Source organism: Phodopus roborovskii, unplaced genomic scaffold (genome assembly GCF_943737965.1).
Source record: "Phodopus roborovskii unplaced genomic scaffold, PHOROB, whole genome shotgun sequence".
NCBI lineage: Eukaryota > Metazoa > Chordata > Mammalia > Rodentia > Cricetidae > Phodopus > Phodopus roborovskii.
The window spans coordinates 2766772-2794305 of NW_026126416.1; the positions used below are offsets into that span (position 1 = coordinate 2766772).

The window sequence follows — 27534 nt, forward strand, 5'->3', positions numbered from 1 at the left end:
ACCCTGCAGGTATTTATGGGACATTTCACCCAAACACAAAAGATGATACCTTCTCAGCACCCCATGGAACTTTCTCCAAAATATACATGCTCAGATTAAAAAACAAGTATCAACAGATACATGAAAATTAAGACAACACCCTGCATCCTATCTGACCACCACAGATTAAAAATGGATGCAGCAGAAATCTTGGAAATCCGTGTTAAATGAACAACTCACTAGTGAATGTAAAGGGGGTCAAGAAAAAACATCCTAGAACTGAGCGAGAACGAAACACTTGGGACACGATGAAGGGTGAAGGCCAGTTCCGAGAGGTGAGCTCAGAGGAGCAAGTGCCTACCTAATAACATAACAGCACACCTGCCAGCTCTAGAGCAAGAAAGAGGAAATCACATCCAGAAGGGGTAGAACACAGAAAACAAACTCAGGCCTGAAATCAACACAATAGAAACAAAAAAGCAACAGCTACAAAAAGCAACTGGCTCATTGAGAAAAATCAGGAAAAGCTGACAAACTCATAGCCAAATTAATTAGCAGGCAGAGAAAAAAATATTCAAATTAACAAAGTTACAGATGAAAAGGGGACATAAGAACAGAACTTTGAGGAAATCCAGAGACTCATAAGAACATACTTTAAACACCTGTACTTCACCAAATAGGAAATCTAAATGAAATAGGTAAGTTTCTTGATACATGACACCTACAAAAGTTAAATCAAAATCAGATATGCAATTTAAAATGGCCTATAGCCCATATCAAAATAGAAGTCTCCCAATCAAAAAGAGCCCAGACTTTCAAAAGAGGGTTAATGCTAATAATCCTCAATTTATCGAATTAAACATAAACAGAAGAGCATTGCTCAATTTGCTTTACAAGGCCACAATTACCATGATACCTAAAAACACACAAAGGCCCCATGAAGAAAAAGAATTACAAACAAATTTCATGTGTGAACATAAATGCAAGAATACTCAATAAAATACTTGCAAACCAAATCGAAGAACACATCAAAAAGGTCATCCATGATCAAGTGGCCTCATCCCAGAAATGTAGGGATGGTTCAACATAAGTAAGTTAATAATATAATCCATTATACAAACAAACCAAAGGCAAAAATCACATGATCATCTCCTGAGATGCTGAAATGCCTTTGAGAAAATCCAACACCCTTTATGTGGTGATATTTTGATTATGGTCTAATAAATAAAGCTTGCCCAAAGTTTAGAGTGCAAAGCTAGCAACATTAGTTAGCCACAGAGGCCAGGCAGTGGCCTTTACTCCCAGCACTCGGGAGAAGAGGCAGACAGATCTCTGTTAGTTCAAGGCCACCCTGGGCTGCATGAAATTGATCCTGTCTAAAAGAGAAACAGCTCACACAAAGGTGATCCCAGCACTTGGAGTGACACGCCTTTAATCCCAGTACGAAGGAGGCAGAGACATGAAGGTATATGGCCAGGCAGAGAGAGGAACATAGGCAGGAGGAGACAGGAGCTCATGGCAGGCTAACACAGCAGGCTGAGGCAGGCAGTCTGAGGATGCAGGTTCCTCTTCTTATCATATATTTTTGAAATAGCAAGACACAATGAGATTTCCCTGAGATCATCCCCACACATCAGCACGTACGCAGTGACGAGCTGCATATTGCAATAAATCATTCACCCTCTTTAATAAAAGTAGCACTCACATCTAGATGGAATTAGTCTGGAAATGCCAGGCGTGCTCCTGGGGACATGGTAAAGCAAAGGCATTTCTGCTGCCAATCCGAAACCATGTAGAGCAGAGGTGGTAAACTGGCTATCTGCAGCTTCAGCAGCCAACCCAGGACTCTGTTTTCTACGCCAGCGGTTTTGTGGCTGCGTTTAGTCTAATAAACTGACAGTTTCTAAATCTCAGATTAAACGTCTGAAAAGTCTCAATTCCTTGCTCCTCTAGAAATGATAAGGACTGGACTCCGGCCACACAACGTTCCTCTCACAGAAGCCTGGGGTGGAGACGTGTGTTCACAGCACTGCACCTTGCTCAGTTTCCTATAATGAGATACTGACCTAGGTCTCCGGCCTGACTGATCCCGAAGCAAACTGAATCCACAACCCGTAAGTGGAAGCAAGAAGCAAGGACTCGCTCAACAGCGGATGCTACTACGGATTCCATTTTCTAGTGGCCCACAGAGAGTGAAATGACTCCAGTGTTTTGACAAGATTCGATTCCACTTTTCCTGCAAAATCCGTGGCGAGTTAAACAGCAACCCTTTTTAGATAACAACATTTTGTCTAAAACTTTTCACTTGACTATAACACATACAATAAATATGATAAATCATATATGCCTTCAAGGGTAAGAAATACTCTCATGGGTTTTAATTTGTGAGGGGAGATTGGTTTTTTTCTAGTTTCTTGGGTAATTTTTAAGCAATATATGTCAAAGTAATCTTCACTAACACATAAACTCTTAAAAATGATTACTAATAACTTCAATTCCCCCTTCTATTGTACTTACAAAGGTACTTAAAATTTGTTGCTTTTTGTTGTTGTTGTTGTTGTTAAGAATGCCAGGAAGTTAAAGCAGTCAATTAAATGTGGAAAAATGAATCTGCTTTCTCATTTGAATGTTTTAAGAGTGAAAATGTAATCTCGCCAACAAACTGTATGGCTGTTATAAATTTGTAAATACATAAACACAAAACAAATGACTCTTCTAAAAGCCAGGAGGCTGCATTTTTAATTGTAAGATTATGTCCTTGTCCTCAGTGAAGACAAGAAGCAAAGGACAGACGCACACACAAGACCACAGGCACATCTGGTGTCGTCAGAAAACTCCCCCACACTCCGACTTCCACGACAGTGCCAGTAAAAATTTTACATCCCGGAGTCAAAGGTTAAATAACGGAAAGGAAATGCTTTTTGTCAAAGAGTCAAACGGCCACTACCAGCCTGAGTGATCAGCAGGAACCTAACACATAGTAATCAAATAAAACTAAGGAAGCCACCTTTCTGTGGGAAACCCTCTCACGTCTAGAGGCTGTTTGTCCACTAGAAAATTGACACAAAATGTGTAAAATTGAAACATTCTGCTTCTAGGGGGTTTGTCCAAAGGAAGAATGTGAAGCCTTCAAGTTTGGTGTGAGTTACAGGTAGCAAAGGGGGCTACAAAGGTCTCCAACATAAATCTGCCTTCCTCATTAGAGTATTTCATTTTGAACCCTTGGCGACATTTTTATAGTTGTAAAACTACGTTAATGAAATTAGAGTGGAAGAGTCTTTGCTAGCATATGAAAGCAATTCTAAACATAAGCAATAAGACTTAAGTTAGGACAGCTTTGAAATCTTGCTAAACCGGGAAAGACACTTCAGAGAGAAAGAACTCAGACACCACAAGCCTCAAATTAAATGTAATTTTAATATTACATTGCACTATAATTTTTCTTCTAAAAGTTAAATAAGAAAAATGGCAATTGAAAACATCTTAACTGACAGATACTGTGATAACATAATTCTAGGAGAAAAGCAACACACGGTTTTAGTAGCACATGCACAGTACCACTGATTAGGAAAGCGAGAATAAAAGCTATCGTCAGGTTAACCATGGACAGTACTTCTGGACACTTGCATAGGAGAACAGTATAGTCACGCTTGTGAACTATTTTAAAAATATCCACGCACGTTTTAAATTATAAACACTGACAGTAGTTAAGCCTTTAACTTGACAAACTGTACAAAAATACATAAATAGACCTTTGGTCATGAGAACCCAAGACTGAAACGTTAATGTCTCAGTGCAAGCGTGTTGTGTCACAAACACCGATGGTTTGTGTTTTCCTCTGTAGACTTTCGGGGATCTGTGACTTGCGGTGAAAACCCTCTCACAGTTCCTCAGTAAGTCTTTGCTGCAGTAAGTACACAATCACAACCAACGGCCTAACCAACATGTCACAGTCAGAAGGACAGCTCCCTTCTCACTGACCAGGAGGCCTGCTACAAATGGAGAAGGCAGAGACATTCTGAGGCGCTCTGGAGAGACTCTCACAGCCCTTCCTCAGCAGATTCCCACAAAAATCACGATTTAATTCTGAGCTTTGAGTGTGTACATGATTATATATGTGTATAATGGCTAAATTATCTCGAACTTTTTCTACTACATTCTAAATGTACAGTACAAAATTGAAGATGGGCATTGGTGGCGCACCCCTTTAGTCCCAGCACTCTGGAGGCAGAGGCAGGTGCATCTCTGTGAGTTCGAAGCCAGCCTGGTCTACATACTGAGTTCCAAGACAGGCTCCAAAGCAATACAGGGAAACCATGTCTCGAAAAACAGAACATCACAAACAAAACAAAAAAAGTATAAAATCTAGCAAGTATTTCTCCAAGGTAATAAGAAGTTTTAGAAATAATATAGCACATTTTTCAACCAATAAACATTTCTCGTGTTGACCATTTTAAATGGAAATCTGAGAAATTCACTAATATCTGGATTCCTAGCTGTCATGGTCATCCCATCAGCACGGTATTTTTCTTTCAGTGGCCATTATTTCACATCCTGATCTTTCTTCTTTTTTTCTTTTCTCTCTCTCTCTCTCTCTCTCTCTCTCTCTCTCTCTCTCTCTCTCTCTCTCTCTCTTTCTCTCTCTCTCTCATCCATTCAGTCCAGTATATATCACCTACATATTCTTGGGGGTGTGGTCTGCCTTGGAGAGAGTGGTACACCTACCAGGAGTCAGACCCTTCAAGGAAACTGAATTCCCCTGTCCAGGAGGCTATAAATTACCAACAGCTCCCTAGCCAAGGGTGGGTACTTCTTACCCACCTCATCACCCACCTCATCACCATTGGTGGGTGCTGCCATCCCTAAGCTAGTGGTCCAGGGTTCTATAAGACAGCAGGCTGAGCAACCCATAGGAAGCAAGCCAGTAAGCAGCTCCCTTCCATGGCCTCCAACCTCCAGGATCCTGCCCTGTCTGAGTTCCTGTCCTGACAGTGATGCTGGTGTGTGAGCCAAACAAACCCTCTCCTCCCCAGCTTGCTTTTTGTTGAAGGTGTTTCGTCACAGCCAGAGAAACCCAAACTAAGACAATCATGTCTCATGTTTTATCTCATGTGTGCAGAGTAGATGTAAAACTTAGGCATGCACATTTCATTGGGACTAGTCGTAGAAATTAGAAAAACCACGTGGGAGAAGGAGACAGGAGACAGAGGGGAAGAGGAATAATGGAACAGAAGGGATCAAGTGGGTGGGGACAGGAGGGCAGAGCCGAGGAGGAAATGTGAGGAGGGATGACTAACACTAAAAGTGCCCTGACTTTGCTGGACAAGGACGGACACATCCCATCAAGCCCCAACACTTTCCTAATCCCGGAGGAAACAAGGAGTTCAGTTTAAAAGCTTCCTCGGCATGTCTCATTCTATCTGTTAACCTCATGATTCACTATCAACCTAAAAGAGACTAACTACAGAAGACCCAATTAATTAAAAAACCCAATAACCAACGATACTATAAGAGGCTATCTTATTAGCATATGTTTTTACTTTCAATTTATTACACTCACATAATATAATCACTTTTGCAGATAAAACTATTTCTAACCCAGAGGTCCAAAAAGCATTCAGCTGTTCTAGAAAATGCCTACGTTTGAGTCAACACAATAACTTCTACAAATTAATGACAGCTGGCTTACAGACAAACACACATATATACACATAAATCATTGAACAAGAAGTATATTTCATGTTTTACACAAATGTTTTGAAATAATGGTCGCCTTCCCAATTTTAAAAACTACAAGAAACTTAACAAACTAACGTGCGTATACAATAATTATTTTGGCTTACTGACAGGTTCAATATATTCAAAATATTTTGAGATTAAAATAGGAAACAGTTCAAACTCTTTAATTATAAATCATATCTGGAAATCAATTAGAATGATGCACACTCAAATCTAAAACATGATGTCTATAACTTATTCTCTAATGAGTCATTAAAAATACTGGGGAAACAGAGAGAAAGAGAAGGTATGAGGAGAGAGAGATGGTGTAATTGAAGAATTGGAAGGATATATGCTCAGCAGTTCACTACCCTCCCGGAACTCTTCCAGAAATCTGGATATTTATTGAAATTTTTCAAAAATTCATAGAAAAATTACAAAGTGCTTATTGTCTTGGTTTTTCACAGGGAAAAAATCTAATTATTAGAGTACACAAAAATGTCCTCTCTTTTAAATGTTAGCTTTCAAAATAGGATAAAAGAGACTCTCTCTACTAAAACCCCAAAACTCCAACTCCACCCCACTACCTAATCTTCTCCAGCTAAAAGTTTCAACACATGAACAAGAGTTATGGCATTGTAGGCTCATCACTATGAGTTTGAAGACAGCCTATTCTACATAATGAGTTTCAGGCCATACAGGACTGGAAAAAAAAAATCAACCTATACTTTGAAACCTAAGGTTCTTTTTGGCAAAACTTAAGTTTTAAATATAATTATCACAAAGAATAAAAAAAAAGTGATCCCTCAATGAAAAGCACATTTATTGTAAAATAGTTATCCATTTTGATTCAAATAAAGAAAAAACTTATCCAGCTCCAACATTTGCTTGGAGTATTTTTATTAAATCCCAGATCTCACTATATAGCAGAGAGTAGCCTCAAATTTGCAAAATTGCAAATTTTCGATTACTACTATTGTAGGCACTGCTACTGTGCATGCCTTTCAGAGACTGGCAAATACAGCTCAACAGCAAATAAACAGAGAAGCCGTATGTTTTACACCAAGGTGCCCTGGTTTGAATAAGGTGCACCCATAGTTCAGGCATTTGAATACTTACTTGATCTCCAGTTGGTGTGTGTCTTAGTAGTTTTGGGAGGTGTGCCTTGCTGAAGAAAGTTTCTCACCAACCAGCTTTGATGGTTAAAAAAAACATTTGCTCCATTTTGAGTTGTCTCTCTGACTTCCTGGTTATGGTTTGGAATGAGAGCTGTCAGCTGCCCCTGCTACCATGATGCCTGCTGCCTGCTATGATGATCATGATGGACCCTTAGCTTTTCAAAACCATAAGATCAAAACAAACCCTTCCTCCTGTAAGTTGCCTTGGTCATGGTGTTGAACAACAGCAATAGAAAAGTAACTAATATATACAAGGTTTTCTTCATATGTTGTTCTGAAAATTGAACGTTATTATTCTACAATCATTTTATTGAGTCTAGAATTGCCAGTATTTATTATATAATGATAGAAAAGAATTCTACCTTGTGTAGGCTACGTCTGTATTCTTTGTTCACCATGACATCTCACAGAAACTCTAAGTTTCTCTAACGCTTCTTTCTCAGCTGCCAACAACTCAGACCCCTGTCCTTCTCAGGAGGGGACTATGAAATCTAGCAAGATCATCAAATAATTAAACCCTATTTATTTCCAGCCTATTGTTTCTACTGGGATAGGCAGGACCTGCAGTTAGCAGATATCCCCATTTCTCAAAAGGAATTACGAGTATAAATTTTATTAAACTCCCTAAAATATATAAGGTTAACAACATCTTTTAAACTTTTTTAAAATACCCGGTGGCCTAACAAAACTCTGGAACTCTTTTTCCAACTACAAGTTTGCAATCTTTGCCTTAAAACAGAAATTCAGTCACAAAAACAAAAAAGAAAAAACAAACAAACAAACAAACAAACAAAAAACCACATGCAGCAATGACAGAAAAGATCATATATTAACCTTATTAAATGTCATCCTATTTATACATATCACAACTCACATATTAATGTTTAATTTCCAGTGATAAATCCACAACACCTTACCTTTAAGTAAATTTCTAATATTATTGGTAAACAATTTATTTTGTGTGTGGAGATTATTTCTCAGTTACTTGGATTTAGACTGAACAAGTAAAGAAAGTAAACAAATTATAAAGTTACTTCGTTTTGATTTTCTTTTAAATCCCAAGCACAATAAGGCAGAAAAGCAAAATGATTTATTTTATAGCCAAGTTTTGATTACAATTACTCACCTAAGGATACATAAACAAATACTGCCTCCTGATGTGAGTCTGCAGAACCCAAATCTCTGCTTACTTTCAATGTCTGTCAGTACGAAGGTAAAGTGCTGTCCAACTTGATTCTGAGAGGCTCTAAGACATAACAACATCATAGCATTAAATCTGTGCTCATTTTCTTGAGGCTACAAAGGCTTTGACTAGTATTTACACTGGATTCACCTTCTAGAAGCTGGAACAATGTCCTATAAATAAAGGGTCATGAATCTGCTAAACAACTCAACCAACTCATGAGTCACAAGTTCCAGCACCACAATAAGCTCCAGCAGCTCATGGGTGGAGCATGGCAACAAAATCGAATGCCTCACTTAGAAGTCAAACCTTACCCTACATTTTCACAATCAAACGCCTATCTTAGAAGTCAACCCTTATCCTACATTTCCAGAAGAGTGAGTTACCAATAAAATACATCATGAGGTAAGAGCCATGGTCACGCACTTTGCAGAAAAATCAATAGATTCAATCTCTACACTTATTTCTAGTCTGTTTCTTCTCCAAGGTGTTCTACTCTTCCCAAACTTCAACCGCTTGGCTAGCAAACCATGTTGCTTCATCCTGTGATGGTGACCTCCACCATGCTGAACTGATCCTTCTGTTGACATTCTCACCCAATGAATTTGAATTACATCACACCAAGCACTACTGGTTTTTGGGTTTTTGTTTTGTTTTGTTTTTTTTTTTTTTTGTTTGTTGGTTTTTTTGCACTGCCATTTAGAATTATCAATATCCTGCAGAACCAAACACCAACTTAAAAGAAAATACTTCCTACTAAAGAAGCCTACTCGGTTATGAGTTTTACCGATTTCAAAGTAAATTGTATAGAACCCAATGACATCCCCCACTTCAGCACGAGGGATGACGGGAGTTACTAGACAGAATGCTTACCTCGGTTTAAAATGTGTCAACACACTTCCATATACTGGTTCATGAAACCAAAATAAAACTTGAGGTTCTTTGTCCCAAAATAAAATACTGATGACATAGAATTTTTTGTTTTTAAGTAGTCATATGGATTTTGAAAAGTTGAAACAATAACTACCAGTGTTCTAAGCAGCAAATTAGTTTGTCACAAAACACCAGTTATTAAACAAGTACACATCTAAATGACCAGGGTAAGTACACATTTAAGTGGACAGGGAATTTTCTAGTTTTATTAACTTCAAGTAAATCCTCTAGCAATTAATGTATGTTCTATTGTTCAAGATTTATAATATCCTCTTGTAATTGTCCTTCCTTTATTTCATTCTTACTTTTGATTTAATACTATAATGTTGGAGTAAGACAGAACCATTAATTCTCCACAAGTAAGATAAGAAAACAATTTTCATCAGCAATACTTATTAGTATCAACTAGCATACTACTAGGCCACTTCACAATCTACAAATAAAACTAGTAACGGTGATTGACCATATGTAAAACAATAAACATCAATATTTCCAGACACATCTATCATACTAAATACCAACTACATACAAGAAGTTCATTTAGTATTTACAGTGAAATGTAAACACAGTGGAGTTTTAGTAAGGTGCTGTTGTGCTGACAGTGAGTTCACAGCATCACACAGATGCTCTTCCAATTAGGATGAGCTGGGATTGTAAGCAAGGGACACACATCTAGTTTTAAAAGACCATCTGAAGGCCCTGGTCAAAGACCAATGGCATGTTCTTCTGCTAGTGCTTATAGTCTATACCTGAAGAATAAAAAGAAGAAACATAACCCGTGGCCAGCATATTTTAAGGCCGCCTCACTGGCCATGCAGGAGGAAGTAAAAGAATAATTAGATAGACACCATCTGATTATCTAATTCCGAACCTCTCGTCTCCGGTGCTTGTTTGAATAGAAAATAAAAATAAAAATAAAAAAGGGAAGATACATGTCATTTTCTTAAAATGTACATTTAATCATTTTGAAATGTGTGCTAAGAAGGTATAAAGTTATCTTAGTTATCAGCTTATACTGTACCTTTCCACGTCAAACGGAAAACAGAACTTGGGCACGCTCTGCAGTACTTCCTACAAATGCAAATTCAAAATAAAGGGATGCTTTAGAATGGTTTTTAAATGCAGTTCAAACTTTTTTTTTTTTTTTTGAGACATTTTCAAGGGGCGGGTGAAGTATTTTTAAGACAAAGGCGCAGGTTCTCAGACTAAAATAATTGATTATTAAAAAGGAATTAAGTGTGTGCTTTGGCAGATTGTACTGACAATGCCTGGGAGCCCCAGGAGGGAAAGGCCTGGCCTGAAGGGTATTAACACCCTCCGCATCCCCGCTGGGATCCCCTTCAACAAGGCCATATGGATCTCACAAGAGGCCCTGCACCATATGGGCAAGCTGTGTCTGCTGCTACTTGTACCACAGGCTAGCCACAGGGACTTTTCACAGATTCTGGCTCAGAAATATAAATGTTGTTTCAATTAAAATGCAGACAGAGAAAAGGGGATGAAGTTGGCAGCAGAATGAATTACTGAGAAGTATAACAACTCTGAATGTACCATGCCCAAATGTTTTCTTTTTAATTAAAGGACTTTGTATAGACTCTAAAATATACATTCACACGTTCAAACATTTGGTACTAAATTTATTTCAGATAGCCCTCTTAAATGTGTATCTTAACATAAGTCTCTATTATAATATAGTTGAACATTAGATTAAGTAACTAAATATTCAAGACAATGTTTTAGTAAAACAGACTATAAAGTCATTAAAAATCCAGAGATAGTACTTATTACATTACAATAAAATGCAAACAATTGTCTGAGAGTTGGAAAAATAAAAAATAAATAAATAAATAAATAAAAGGCATTTTGATGTAGCTGAGCAAGACACTCAAGTTTAACTTCGAACCTAAAGTTTCAGCCCTCAGTACAGACATCATAGAAATTAGTCAGGTGATCTCATAAAGGAGGAGAGACGAAAGACAATGCCTGTTAAGAACAAAGGAGCAAATTCTTAAGGAAGCAGTCACTTCCACGGACACTTTTACCAGAAAAACTGACCCCCAGTACAATCACACAGATTCAAATGCATAAGCCTTCAGCAGAAATAGAGTACTAGGTATTTTAAGTGAATTACTTAATTAGATAGATAGAGAGAGAAATTATCCATATATATATGTATATATATATATATACACACATATATATGGAAATTATCAGTTTAAATTAAAACACTGTAGAAATCCAATAGCAATACCTAAGAAAGCTTCAGGAGAACTAACTCACAGAAACATAAAGAAAAGCATCACACTAAGAAAAAAAGAAAAAGCATTCTAGCCTCAGGGCAGGTATGCGGGCTTGCTTATGAATGTGTGCCATTAAAAGTTTTAGGGAAAGTTCTCTTACTCTTTGTAACATTTTTGCTAAGTGTAATTAAGGAAGCCACTAGACATGAAATAAATGGCTGAAGAGCAGCCCGTTAAGAAGGAGGACAGCTGTTTTCTCTTGACTGCTGCTTAATTGCTATCTGGTGTCGTATGACACGAAGTCATTTACCACGTTACTCACTTCACCTGTGAAGGGTAGTGCGATTAAACTCTTTCGAAACTGCCCACGTAATTCAGAAACAATAAAAAAGCACCCAAAGTCAATGTCTACCTCTGAATGTATGCAAATTCGCTGCATATTTCACATCAATTTTAATGCTCAAATTAAGGGAGAAGCCTCTCACTTAGTTGCTTAATCTTTCAGGAACACCACCAACCCCCCCCCCTTCCATAAGCAACATGCATGCAACACACTTCTGCAAAGCAGCCTCAGCTCGCTCCCCAACTGGCAGCAGCATCCCTCAGGGGACAAGTCTTTAAACCTCTTCACTCTTTAAAATTCAGCCAGCCAGCAGGTCTATAGACAAGTGCATAAACAGTATATATAGAGAGAGAGAGCAAGAGAGAGAGAGAGAGAGAGAGAGAAAGCCCTCCTCTCAGCTTATGTCGGTGACAGAGAAGCCCTGCTGTCACTGACAGAATAAGCAGGAAGCACAAAGATCAAGAGCTGAAGTCCTCCTAGTTGCTAGGACTCCCTTTCTTCCCTAATTACAGGTGCAATGTAAACTAAAGTTATTTTAGGGGTGGGTAATGAGAGGGGGAAAAAAGCATTCCAGAAGCATTTGTTCCCGGAATCATCTTAGTAACAGTGATGAATAAAATTATACTTCTACATATGTTAGAATTAACAGTGAGGTTTTATATTCACATTCTCCCCGTTTGTCTCTCTGCTTCTCTCTTTGTCTTTCATCTGTCTCTCTTTCACACACACACACACACACACACACACACACTCACTCACACACACGCACACGCACACACTCACACACATGCACACAAACACACACAGGCACACACACACTCACTCACACTCACATGCACACGTGCGTGCACACTCACACACGCACCACTCATACTCACACTCACACACTCACACTCACACACACAGACACTCTCACACACACTCACGCACTCACACGCACGCACACACACGCACGCACACACACGCACACACACATGCACACACTCACACACACAGGCACGCACACACACACTCACATGCACTCACACACACACGCACACAGTTACTTCTAGATATGCACTATCAGGATAGTTCAGCTTGCCATACTGCTGACCTCAAATAAAAGATACCTTTCCTGTGTTACTAAAGGATTTTATTTCTACAGAAATTCCTTTAACCAAGGAAAATTTGAGTTTCAGAATATTTCTAAAAAGAATGCACTATTCTCTCACAAAATGATCATAATTGCTAACACATGTCAAAGATAAACACAGGTAACAAAAAGAATGGACTAGAATATGAAATTATCCAAATCAAAGTACCAATGGTCAATAATGGATCTTTTGCACATGCTCCAAAATAAGACATGTAACTACCATATTAATGATCGGAAATAACTCATAGAAGCTTCTTTCCTTGATGTTTGCCCCACAGAACGTGGCTCCTTTACAGCAGTGGTCCTCAACCTTCCTATTGCAGCCATGCTCTAGCGCAGTTCCTCATGATGTGGTCACCATAAAATTATTTTGTTGCTCCTTCTTGTTGTGATTTTGCTACTGTTATGAATCGTACTATAAATATCTGATATGCAGGACGTCTGACGTGCAACCCAAAGGGGCGTGACCCACAGGTTGAGAAGCACTGACTTACAGCCTCGTAAAGAGGCCATTCTTGCGAAAGGGAAGAGTGACTGCTAGGATCGGATGGGTGGTCCACTCAACCCATGGCAGCATCCGAGATGAAACAACACCATCTACTTTTAAAATCTCTAAAGTCCACAATGGCAGTGGTCAGAGGACCGCTTTACAGAGACTGGAAGATGAAACAACGCATCATTCCTGTAACCTACTTCTCCTCTCGCCCTCCCCCCACCTCCTCCAGAGCAAACGCAAGCACCTTCAGAAGCTCCGCACTTCCCGCTTTCCTGTTCTGCATAGGAAATCTAACCGACACCAATGACTTCAGCTTTACACATTCCGGCTTCTTTCAGCTCAGTTGTGTGGAGTCATATATATATATATATATATATATATATATATATATATATATATATATATATATCTTACTTTCCCATATAACGTTCTGAATAGCCTAATGCCTTGCATTTAGCATGATTGTAACTGAAGTTGTTGCCTGAGTTATAGCCCTTAACAACTACCGTGACAGCATCCTCTCTAAAGACACACAAACCAAAATACGGCAATCATTCATACCTTTCCTCTCCCCCTGGTCCCCATATATAGCCAATCTTTCACCAAGATGGTTTATTAAATTTCATAATTATCTTGCTTTCCATAGCTGCACTTGGCAAAGTTCCTTTTTCAGTCAACCTCCAAACCTCCACTCCCAAAAATTTATGTGGCTGGGACAGAAATACCCAGAGTTGCAGGGTGGAATGGTTGGGACTCCTCCTTTGAGGGTCAAAAGACCCAATCTTGAAGGTTTCCTGTGGGTAATTATTGCTCCTCCAATTAACAGGATAGTAAATGACCCTAGTACAGAGTTCAACAACAGGGTACATAATAACAAGGAACAGGTGAACCCTCATAAGCAGAGAGCTGATGTAGATTCAGTAAGGAGGGGCTGTTTCACTCAACATCTCCCTCCAGGAATCAGGAATCGTCTCCCGCATCTACTCTTCTGCTAAGCATGCTGGCTTTGGTCCCCTCCATGCAGTCGTCCAAGGGGCCCTGAGCATATCCGACACCTCACACAAGGACACAGTAGCCCAGACCAGTATCCACTGAAGAAAGATCCCCACTCTCAATTCCCCAGGAACCTACCATGCGGTATCTAATTAGGTCCAAAGACACAACCTCCCTCCTGAACTGATTGTGCAAGGGAGACCGACACCAGTGAGCCTCGCTACAGACATGCTAAGAACAACCAGAATCCAGACTCACTTACTTTCAGATAAAAACTTGACACAGGAAATGATAAGGCCCTCCACAATAACAGTATAGAAACAATAAACTTACACTAAAGTTTTAATGTACATGTAAACAGTATCATATGAGGGCAGTTCTCAAATACTCATAATTGTATTTTATGAAGACAACACTTCCAGAACAATTTTTACAACAAAAGTTATATCTGGAAATTTTAATTCAATTTTTAAAAAGGGGGAATAGTTTTCTATGATATTTGAAGATAATCTCAAGTAAACATGAAATAATAACATGTAGCCATTCCATCTGCCTGTGCTTTATACTAGAGAACAATAAACTCCACAAATAAAAAGAAAACCGTGCCCTACACAGCCACGGCCGTTTGGGTAACATAACTGGGCTCAAGCCCTATGGTGCGCACTGAGATGTGCTGAGGCATCTCCGGTTCTGCCCGGGAAACTGGGGCACATCCCACACTCCATCTTCAAAGGGAAGAAGGCACTCACTGCCTGGTGACTCAAGAGGGACACACCTGATTCCCAGAGGGGAAATGACAGCCTGAGCGCCCGTTTAAACACCTTTGAGAAGTGTTTTAAACTGACCGACTATATTTAAAACTTAAGAAAAATAAATTAAGCAGGGTAACTGAGCCCAGTGTGATATTTTCCTCTTGGTTTTTGCCTTTTTCTGGTTTTTTTTTTTTTAATTATTATTAGAAATTAAACTCCTTTTTAGCCTTCTTCAAGTCACAGAAGACACACTAAAACTGTGTTTTCATATTAATATTGTGTTTGGAGAGTTCATTCTAATTAACTTCCATATGGGAAGAATCGGCCCACTGCAGGCAGGGGCACCCTGTGCTGTTGGGTGGGCCTGAGCTACGCAGAAAAGGGCGAGCCCAAGCCAAGCCAACCATGGGGAGCAGGGCAGTAAACGGCACAGCTCAGGGCTCCTGCCTCACTGTCGACCTCCAGGCTGATGCTTGCGTTCCGCCCTGGCTGCCCTTCGAGATGGACTACAGGCTGTAAGGTAGAATAAAGCCTTTCTTCCCCAAGTTGCTTTTGGTGGCTGTGTCTGTCACAGAAGCAAACGAGGACAGACACTGAGTGCCTGACTCTCTATACACCTCTGCAGTCTCCTGGCACTTCAGACCCATCTAACTCACAACCCAGGACATGCTCACTCACAAAAGACGGGGGCTGCACGAGGCAGTACAAGGCCTGATTCATTGGCTCCTATGCATTTAATGAGAAGAGCTTTTTAAAAGTATGGAAGTACTTGTAAAACAAATGAGACGCTAGACATTTTTGTCAAAAATTCTAATACAAAATACCTTTCGTGTTTGGGTATTTTTTTTTTTAAACTTTTCACGCAAGTATACATTGTGTTTCTTGAACTTATCCACCCCATTTGCCCAGCCTCATTTTCATCCTCTCCCCCTCCCATTAGTCCTCTTTGTTCTCCTACAGTTTCATTTCTGATAATATATATACATACATTGCATAGGTCCATATAGAAACCAGGAACGGTAAGTGGGAAAAAAAAACATGCAAATATCTTCCTGAGACTGGCTTTAGTCACTTAATATAATGACCTCCAGTCAGATCGATTAGCCTGAATTGGACATTCTTCCTCTCCTGAATGGCTGACAAAAGTCCATTGTGTATTTATAGCGTGTTTCCTTTATCCAATCCTCTGTTGATGCATACCTAGGCTGGTTCCATGACTTAGCTACTGTGCATACTGCTGCAATATTTGACAATGTGTGCATTGTTTCTGTGATATGTGACCTTGGAGTCTCTGGGTAAATACCCAGCCTTTATTCATTGGATTTATTTTAACGTTTTTTGAAAATCCTCCATACTGACTTCCTTAGTGGCCACTGGCATTACATCCCCAGAACAGAGTGTAAAGACTTCTTCCCTTTTGTCCACAACCCCACACCCTCACCAACTCATGTGGTCATGTGTCTCCTTATTGACTACTATTCTGACTTGGGTGAGATGGGATTTCGGTGGAGTTTTGATTTGCAATCATCTGATTCCCGTGAAGCTAAACAATCTCATGTACTCACTAGCCATTCGTATGTTTTATGAACTCTGCTTATTTCATTAGCTAAGTTACTGAGTAGTTCTCTTACTGTTCGGTTGTTTTCTATATATTCTGATGCCAATTTTCTCTCAGATGTGTATCTTGAAGATATTTTCCCACGCTATAGACTGACCTTCACTGGATTAACAAGTCCCTTTGCTGGATGCACACATTTCTTGGAGACAACAGAAAGACAGGTCCTGTCTTCTCAGCCAATCTGCTAGTGTGTGCCTTTGAACGAGGGAGTTGAGGCTGCTAATATTCGGTTATTAAAGGGTATATATTACTGTCTGCCAAATTACCGATCTTATGCAGTTTGGTGAATTTCTTTTCCTCACTAACTTAACTACTATTCTAGCATACTTTAGTCTTCCTCTAGTCTCTGAGTGTGTTTGCTTTTTTGGTCTAAAGAAGCACTTCAAGCATTTTCTGAAGCTTAGCACTCAAAACCTCAGTTTGTTATCATCATGGAAAATTAATTCTTCGTCAACTATAACAGACAGGGTTTGAAGGGGTTAGTCTTGGTTAGCAGCTACTTTCAGAATTTGGAATATACCATTCCAAGACCTCTTGGATTTCAGATTTTCTGTTGCCAAAACTACTGTCAGTTTACTGGGCCTGTTGTGTGACTGGGTTTGACTTAAGCTCTTAACATACTTTCTTTGTTATGTGCATTTAGTGTTTTAACTATATTATAATGTGGGGAGTGTGTTTACCAGCCTTGTCTATTTGTTGTTTTTAAATGCCTCTTATACATTTACATTTGCAAAACATTCTGCTATGATTTTACTCTACTTAGCATTAAATATTTCTTTTTCTAAACTCATACATAACTCCTAGATTTATTCTTTCCATAAGTGACACATGTCAAATGTGGTCAGTTTATAACTATTAATTTATGTGTGTGTGATGGCCCATAGTTCATGCACTCCCCTTGATTTCTTCTGAATTTTATGCCTGATATTTCATCTGACATTCTCATTGCAGGTCATTTCTGTAATTTTTAAAGGAGCTGTATTGCCTGGAGTTATCACATTTATTGTGTTATTTGCACTGAGATTTGATTTCATGGGGTTACGCCACTGGATAAATTCTTTTTAGTCACCCTTATTTAATGGAAATATTGGAAGCGTTTAGGAGAGTCCAGGTTGTAGTAGGACTGAGGGATCATTCTGTTCTGCTACATCATTTTTTGAGATACCAGCATTACTGTGACAGAATAATGTCTTCAAAAACAGCGACTATCAAAGGGTAGACCATTATGGAAACACGGTAGTAATCAAAACATAACTGCTAAGTGTCATTTATGGAATAAGGGAAGACTAATAATAATAAAGCATGCAATAACGTATTAGTTACTGCAGATGAGTGTGATGCAAAAAGAAAAAAAAATCAAGAGTAATATTAGCAATTAGTATTGTGTTGACAGTGAAAGGTACAAGAGTCTGTGATTATACTACCCTGATCTCTCTCATCTGGTCTCAAAAATTACACATGGTCAGGCCTCAACAATTCTTGGAGGAGAGAAAAATATAGGAGGAAAGAGGAGGGAAGAGGTATTGGCAACGGGTGGTGGACATGTGAAAGTCTTGACGAAAGGTAGAGTAAAAAGGATGAGCTAGCTAAAGAAGAAATCAATCTGAAAACAATCAGAGAGATGCTCAAGTATATATGAGATAAAAGAGGGAGGTAAAATGGGGATGGGGAAGAGGGAGAGACAGCAGCGTGCCAACCAAAACCAAGGACGCAGAGGGAGAGCCTAAGAAAACACACTGATTGCAAAATACAACTTTAACCAGAGGGCTCAAAAGGGGAGGCTTTGCGTGGTTGAACAATGGTGCTCCAGGAGACATGGGTTACTAAGTAAGTCGCAGGGTCGGGCATGGGATACCTTCCTACTAGCTTTGGGCCAGGGAGTCCCAGAAGCCTCCAGAATATTGTGTATGGCCATTGCCTTTGGTTGCCCACCCTAACTGCATAGAGAGGCCCCACTGTAGGACATAGAGAAATGAAGCTCAAGCAGACCAGGAAATCCCTCTCTGTTGGCTAAGCTTTCATAATGCAGGAAAGCAGTATGCACCTCATGGAAAGGGAACAGCAAAGCTCTTTCCCAGCACTAGACCCGCCTGGTGCAGTCCTGACCTGCCTGGTTAGATGTGCTCACTGACCCAACACTGATACCACTGCTATGGGGTAGCTAACAGCTTTCTGACTGGATCCAAGGCCTGTTCCCCAGGAGGGAATGTCATGGCTGCTACTATAACCCTGATCAGAAACCGCTAATGGCTAGAAAGGTCTGGGGGCCCAAAGAGTAAAACCTGCTATTTCTAATTTTGCTAGTCAGGCTGTCAGCTTGCCTTCTAAATTTTGTATCCACAGACGAGGGCTGCTCCCAAGCTTTTCTCAAGCCTTCCTTTCGCAGTGACCAAAGTTCCGAGCATGAGTGACTCGAGGAACATGTGGGAAGGGTGTCAGAAAGGCCGTAAGAGTCCGAGGATGGGAAGAAATGCTATGAAACGCTGTATCCGGACATGACGTGGCCATCGCTCTCGGGAATTCACAGCGGCTCTGCTTACCCCAGGCCCCACCCCTTACCGAGAAGCTACTGGCAATAGACCCTTGCTGCCCGAAGGAGAATCACTTTTTTTCTTTGTCTTTGTCTTGTTTTTTTTGAGGATTTGACCACCGGGTTTCCCACACTCCGGTGGATGGCGTGAAGTTAGAGGCAGGGCTACAAGTTAGAGGCAGAGGCTACGAGGAAAGCTGGAGGGAGGACAGGGGATTGATTACATACTGTATTTTATTGCATGTACACATTTTTTCCCTTAAATTGGGTATTACACACAAGGCAAAAGTTGGAGAGATGGCTGAATAGAACATGGGGGGCTAATACGGTCCAGCTTGTATATCATTCCTGTCTCCAGTCTTCGGGAATCCCTTTCTGGAACTTAAAGCTGTGTGTGTCACACACCTGGACGTTCCTTTGTGAGGCTGTGTCTTTCAGTATTCTTTGCTGATCCTTTAGGAATATGTTCGCGAATGCTGGCCTGACCTCAGAAAAGTCCCCTGTGGGTGCTACACGTGGGCTGGCCTCACCTTCGCGGGGTGGGTTGTGGATGCTGACTAGAGCCCAGTGTGGCCCTTCCCAGTGTCCATCTATCTTGTTCCTCATGTCCAATACGGACCACCGCGTCTCCGCCTCACTGAATATTATGTTTCTTATGCTAAGGTTTTGCTGTCTGAGGACACTCATGCTAAATGAAATAAACATCTTTCAGAAAAATAGGTGAAGTAGCTGAAACAGCAAAATTCACCAAAGCAGAAAGTAAAATGGTTCCCCGGAGAATGCATAATGTTCAGCTGTACAAGCTGCGTAAGTTCCAGACCTACTATACGTCTTGCTCATGGCTCCCAATATGTGGAATTACCATACAGAGGGTAGACCTCAAGTTGCACAACAAAGATGCTAGAGAAAAATTGCAGATACACCCTTCACCTTATCTATTTGAATTTTCTTTAATGCACTTCAAACAAGAACAACCGCCTTCGAGCATGGGCACAGGGTTCTTCATCGTCTGGCCCAGGTGGCCGTGTCTCCTCAACACCAGCTTCACACACGTCACACCTGCCTTGTGGCCGTTCTTTAAACTAACTTCACATTCCTGTTATGGCTTCCGTGCCCTACATATCAACCCCTGGGGTCATATGATCCGATTCGCCTCCCTTCTTACTTCCTAGCTGATCGATGACCTAGTCAAAGTTTTTTCCCTTGACTTAACTCCATGCATAAACAAAAAGGGTTTTAAATTCTTGCAACTTACAGTGCAAACCATTAAATGACACAATAGAATACCTAGCATAGCCTCCTTCCTACACTTGAACGCTAACTGTCCCCTAGTGTTGAGTCTCAAACTTCACAAGCTTGACTTTCTTTGTGCACAAGTGTACCAAAAAACTAGCTAAAGCTGCATGAATCCCTGTGCCTATGTTTTGCAAAAGTGACTACTACACTTCATTGTTAATTTATCCTACAGGAGCAAACAAATTTAGGATAAAAGTATATGCTGTCAATCAGTACAAATCAAAATAGGCTATAATCATTATGGATAAAACACAGTGGAACAAACATCAAACTATAATATTTGGACAACCATTCAAAGGGAACGGAAAATAATTTATATTTTAAGTAAAATATTCACTTGCGCAATCCATTAAAGAAAATATATAATATTTTTACAAATAGGTCTGCATAAAAAGAGCCACAATTAAGTATTCTCCTTAAAGTATGTACACTGAACATCCTAGCATTGGACGGTTCAGGATTTAAAATGTCTAGCATATGTAAAATCTATTAAAATGCACATAACTTATCTGAATCAACATGAAAATATATCTAATAAATATTGTTATTCATCTGGCTCTCTTAGTTGTCCCTTAATACACAAATGCATTTCTTTTCTCCAAAACACGGCAGCTGTGTTTCACTGAGTGAAAGAAAGTGGTCATTTTTACATCATAGTCCATCATCTTTTCATTGGTCCCTCTGAGCTTTCCCTTGACGGAGCCCCTTGCTTTAAAAAGAGGTTTCTTTTTAGATCAATCCATATTTCCATAATCCACACTGCAGTTTCCGCCTCTTCTCCCCAGGGAGGACCAAGCCCCACACCCCCACCCATGGCTTACAACTGTCATTAAGCCCTAGGACAATAACAAGTGTGTGGGCATGAGGCTAGCTAGTGCCATATGCTGACCAAGTTCAGTATTTTTAGCTGCTACAGGATATTTTGAAACTTAAATTTTTAACAGGCAAGTGTCTTCACACCGCTTGGGTCTCCCAAACTGTACTTCAGGCAGAAACTTTAAACACTGAGGGGCAACCAACAGCACTTCTTTCAAAAAGCTTATCTAGTGAGGATGTGTTGAGAAAGGAGCAAACAATCGCTAGATACAGAAGGGTAAAATCCGTCAGTGAGTACGCATTCTGCTCATCCCGGACCCCAAGCTACTAAAACCTAAAGAATGTTTTAAGACTCACTTTGAAAGCAGCGTACAGATGTGGGTGAGCCCGTGAGAGCCAAGCAAGGGCTTTGTGGCAATTCTAAGAGGCATATTTCCATCAAGAAACATTGAGACATCTTACTGTTTCTCTTTTGTTTCATAGTCAACCAACTTCAACTCCTTTTATTATTATTATTATTATTATTATTATTATTATTATTATTATTTTAAATGAGACAAATTTACATGTAGAGTTCTGAACTGCCAGAACAGCAAGTCCTCCCTCCACCCAAGACATACTCTCAGCATGTCTGGGAGCTGCTTCTGATGAGTGTGCCTAGATTGTGTCACTGTGGAAAAGGCACTCGTCAACTCTGTCCCTCTCAAACACTGTGGAACTAAAGCTCAACCTTATTTTTGCTAATAAAAACGTTTCTGTACAAAGCTTGTATTTATTCCACCTGCCTCACATACGACTGCTTCTACAGGTTGCAGAGCAGGGTCGGGCCTTCCCATCTGGACTAAATCGTTTGTAGAGTTGGAATATAATGATTTCACTAAAGTAAAAATATATATGAATATCCCACCTCTAGGAGCTCACTAAAGTAAAACTTCCTCCTTCCTCAAACAATTATTTCATTTTTTACCAGGCTTCAAATACAATGTTAGTGGTAAATACATTGTAATAATGTTCAAATACAATGTCAGAAGTTCCTTGAATAGTTTCTCTCTGCAAATTTGTGAAAGCACATTAGCTCCACTGGCTAATCCACAAAACAAAACTTAGAAAATATCACTGCTTTTCCAAATTAGTTTCCTACCATTGGCAATGAAAACTTTTATTTCAACAATCCAAAATATAAAACACACAGTAAATTAACAATGTGGTCATGTTTCATATTAAGTTTTCCAACATTGTACCTGCCAAGGAACTAAACTCCAATTTTGTTAGAACAGTTGACAATATGATTGTCTTCTTGATACAGAGCAACCAATGAAGAAATAACCCTGCATATTCCTACCGGAAAAAAAAAATACAAGAGGGAAGTAACACTCAAGGATGCTAAAATAGTTACAAAATGTTTGGAATATGAAACAAAGTAAGCATCTAAGTAAAATTATAATTTTTATATTAACATATTGTCTTTATAAAGCCAGATATTGTTACAAGTTAATCAATTTGTCATGGAAATGTGTTTGTACAAATACATGCATGTGTATGCATATACATCCTCATAAGAACAATGAAATAAAATCTCCTTTCACATCACTTTGTTTTAAGAATTAACTTCATAATAGTCCATAACTGTCTACAATTATTTTTAATACTAGAATCAGTAAATTATTGACAAATGATTTAGATCTTCATAAGTAACATATAAATAAAATTACAAAGTACCCAGATTTCAACACTGCTCAGCTTTAAGTCATAGAAATCTTTGCATTACCTAAGTCCCTTTTGAGTCCAAAATGAACGAATATATAACACTGTAAGTGGTCGCATGTTTAAGAAGCATTCCTTCTAAACCCTGCAGTTCTTACTCCGTTGAACATAAAAGACTGTGTGAACTCGAGTTCGACTGCTACGCAGCTAGCTGGCAGCTGCCACATAAGAAAGCCCCAAAAGGATACAGCTGAAATGCACACACAGAAATATGTCCTTTACTATGGCACACTTAAAATTTGAACTTCTCGGATGCTTCCTACACGATTTGCTAATGAATGGCACGTTACTAACGTGATTACATGTGGCATGAGCCTTTTCTAACAGCCTTCCAAGGAAATGAAAGGGAGGAGGAGGTGGTGGTCAGGAGCTCATCGCGTGAGTCAGTGATGAGCACTCCAAACTGCAAGCTGCAAAAGCCTCATCTTTCATTCATACTGTAATGAAACTCAAGGGCATAGCCCTTGAACTCTTTCCAAGCTGAGGCTTTCCCAGAACTCTTGACCTATGCTTCCTAGAACACTAGTTACCTGACAACTTATCATGAGTCTACTCAACTTTATTTAATATGTCACTCACTGGACTAAACAAACATTTATTCGCATTCTATTAAGAGACAGCCACAGCGGCATGTGGAAAAAATTGGGGTGGGGGGGGGAGGGAGAGTTGGGTAAGAGGAAGGGAAGATGGTTTTGAGACACAAAAGAAACTAAGAAATTACACACTGGTGGCTGTGTCGAAGCTTGAGAAGGCCTTAGAAACATTAATTCCCAAGCTGGGTTTTAAGACTGAGGTGAAATCTCAGCAATGTGGTAGCCTAAACAAGACCTGGTCCTTGACAATAAAGTCAGCATGCCAATGTAGAAGAGGGAAGTCTCTCGAAGCCCCACTACTAGACTAAGAGCTACAGGCAATTACTGACTGCTCAGAGAGAGAATCAGTCTTCCCCAGGGATGAGCCCCTGATTCGCTGTCCAATCCCAAGTGGTCAGCACTAAAAACATACATACGGAACCACTACACTGATGTGGCAGTTGGTAGTCTCACATTTATATGCATGCATATATTAACAATGCTAATTAAAGAATAATGTATGAAAGTAGAAGGAGGTCTTGGAAGCCGGAGAAGGGAGGAGGGTAGCAGGGGACTGAAGATAATCAAAGTGTACCATACGTACCGCGAAATCTCACGTAAGTGTGGCATTTCGTACAATTAATAAATGCTAATAAAAATTTCAATACTGGGAGGATGGTGCACGCCTTTAGTCCCAGCCCTCTGGAGGCAGAGGGAGGGCGATCTGTGTGAGCTCAAGGCCAGAATGGTCTACAAAGCAAGTTCCAGGCCAGCCAAGGCTTCACACAGTGAGAACCTGTGCTCAAAAAGACAAAACCAAAAGACTGAGAACTGAAGTGCATGGGTTCCCCGGGTTTGTGGGAGTTCGCCGCCACTTACACGGTGAATTTCCTCTGGTTTAGACTAAATGATACCAAAACACGCATTCAGCATTTTATTAGCCAAGCAACAGGTAACCACATTAAAGTCTGCCCAGGTGGACTGGCAAGTATGTGCCTTCATACATGACCCCACAGTTTTAAGGACCCCGAGATGTCTAAGGAACCGTTTTAAAGGGAGAGATAAAAATAATGCAAAAACACTTGAAAAGGGACAAGGGGTTGCTTGTACATCAGTGGACGAAAGACAGCCGCAAAGATAAAAGTAAACATTGCAGACTGGTAAAAAAGAGTCCAAAATCATTGCAGGACTAGGAAGACGCTCAGCTCAGCTTCTTGTGTAAAAGTCACCCCTCCACTGCAGACACTTAAGTTACTTAAGAATGCTATGGTATTTATGAATCCATGCTCATGAAAGGCTAAAAACACCTTAAGAATGCATACCCTCTTTTTCTTTGAAGCCATGGTCAAGGGCAAAAGACATAATCAGTATCTAACAGGCCATTCCTCTTAACTTCCATCTTTCGGGTTGACGACCTCAACTAGAAAATTATCCTTTCACAATATTCAAAAGCATGCATACTGTTTCTGAATGAATAATTGTAAAGATGTACTTTCATGAGTTTTACTTTTTGCAAACTATGGGAGTCATACCTGAGACCTGAAGGTATGAGCTGGTGAAATTCTCATTTTAACAGTGATAAGACTGTTATTATTTCACTGCTTTTTAGGCACGTACATTTTGGCCATAGTAAATATTTAAGGAACTACAGAAAGCTGTAAAAAGCCAACCACAGATTCATCCTGCAGTCTCCTTCTGCTATCTTAGCTTTCTAAGAAAATAAAGTAATAAAATGTATTTAGAAATAAGGAAATATTCCCAAATTCAACTTCTAAAAACTGATTACGTATTACTAACACTTATACTTATTTCTAAGTATACAGAAATAATATCATCAAGTTTTTATGACCGAGAGCTTTTTCTTGTCCCCAGATATATATCCCAAAGGTGATATTGTAAAACTATGTTAAGGCCACAGCTCCAGCACCCAGCTGCCAAGGCTCTCAGTGTAAGTGCTTCTTAACTCACTGACTTGGTCATTTAAACCACCACCACCCCCCCGTATATTCTTCAACTTTTTCTTTCTCAGAGTTGACCATGAAAAATAACTGCAGCTACTCATGTACAATATCAGCAGTTCATAGTAATACTGTAGTGTTTCAACTTAAATGTTTTAAATTATGTTCCCAACCTGGTCTCCAAAGTCCTCTGGGAATTTCCATAATACCACAGGACCTGCAAACAATTGACATATATTATTAAAAGAAACAGAGGAAGATGTTAATATTCTTTAAATGATCGATTTTGATATTTTAACACAATTGTAAGGTTAATTTATATTATATAAAATTAAATATTTGACACTTGGGTTTAAATAATCTTAGCAACAGAGTCACAAAAAAAATCATAACTTAATCAAGTTACTAAAAATCATCCCTTTTAGCATTCTATTTGCATGTCTTGGAGTCTAACTTTCTACAATACATTTTTCAACTTAACTACTTATAAAAACATTAGTCTTGGCTTGAAAACAAAAATATAAAAGTAGTGAGTAGTAACTATAATTAAACACAATCTCAGAGACTAAACCAAAGCATATTGCCTTAAAATTCCATCCTAAATTCCAATTAAGAAGATATTATGTCAGTAGTCATTTTTTGTTTGTATCAGTTTTAAATACTCATATTTAAACTCTAAAGTAATTTTTGAGTAGTAGGTAAGCTACTAGGCAGACTTGACAGACTTTTTAAAATAAATTTGACTTAGATACAGTATAATAAATCAACACTTTCATACAAGCTGGTTATTTCCATATTTCTCAAATGTCTTTTTTAAAGGTGGTAAAGGATGGTGTATGAGTACAGGTAAATATTTTGGCCATGTACTTAATTCTGCCAAAAACAAAGTTGAATGTTACAAATGACTTTTGGAAGGGTAATTAACAGTGGGCTAATAGCGTTTCTGGCAAAGCGCTGCAGAAAACCATGACAGAACTGGCGTACTAAGCGCTGCCTGTCTAGACTCCACCCGAGTGGAAGACCCCAGAGAACACAGCCCGGACTCGGTGTAGCCAGTCCATGGCAGCCACAGCAAAATTTCTGAACGTTAACTCCAAAATCCAGCAGATGGATAATAACATTTTAAGCATGAGCTAGCTGTTCTAGTACCTTCCACGTGTAGTTCAAATAGGATTGTTTGTACTTAAAAACAAAGCATGCTTCCCACAAAAATGTCATCTCAATAATAATTAAGGAATTAAGCTATTCCAATAAATCAATATAAATAAGCCGTGTAGACATCTTGCATAAAACAGCATATTGGAAATTTATGATGGACAGCATCAAATGGTTTGTTTGTCTTCAGGCATATAAAACAAATGTTTACATTTCAGAAGTTAATGTGAAATACATCAAAGATTGAGTGAAAACCCTTGGACAATTACATCCCGAATTGTATAGGTTCATGTGGCAATTTTACCAAAACTGAGAGCTCATAAAACAAAAGCACACGGGAGAATCTTCACGAACAAAGTCTGACAGTAAATTAACGATAATAAAAAAAAAAACCAAATCATCCACTGAGGTAGGCTAGTCACAAAGCTTGGCGTGGGCTTCAAGACAGAGATCTAACTATCCCTTTTCATCACCCATAACTTTAGAGTCTGTTGCTGTTTTAGAATGTGGCTGGGTGTCTTAGACTAAGTCTGAGCCTGGGATATTTACCTGCTGTGAATTCAGCCTTACTTTTGCTGTTACTGTTGGCTAAGTGTGCTACGCCCGACCTACCTTTCATGCATCCTTGCTAATTCATTCATTCTTTTCTATATATGCTACATTTTCACAGAAGGAAAACAAATGACTGTATGAAAGGCTTACTGGATTAATCATTGAGTGGAAAATATCCTGTTTATTTTCATTAAATAAATCTCATCCTTCGGCAGCGTGCAAAACTGCATTAGAATCATGCGCTCCCACATTTTGAGATGGATTAACTTAGTCACTGCTTACGTGGTTACATTTCAGCTACACGTTTGTGGCAACCTTTCAGG

The 27534-nt window shown here is 39.3% G+C and overlaps 1 protein-coding gene across 1 annotated transcript in view; it reads right to left on the reverse strand.

Moving 5' to 3' along the window:
• Dennd1b (DENN domain containing 1B) overlaps positions 1-27534 on the reverse strand; it is a 166536-nt gene that overhangs the window by 97186 nt on the left and 41816 nt on the right. The window contains exons 3-5 of the mRNA XM_051183180.1: positions 25678-25721; positions 10013-10062; positions 8002-8121 (exon numbers count right to left, since the gene is read on the reverse strand). Coding sequence (XP_051039137.1) covers positions 8002-8121; positions 10013-10062; positions 25678-25721 — 214 coding nt within the window. The remainder of the gene's footprint in view (positions 1-8001; positions 8122-10012; positions 10063-25677; positions 25722-27534) is intronic.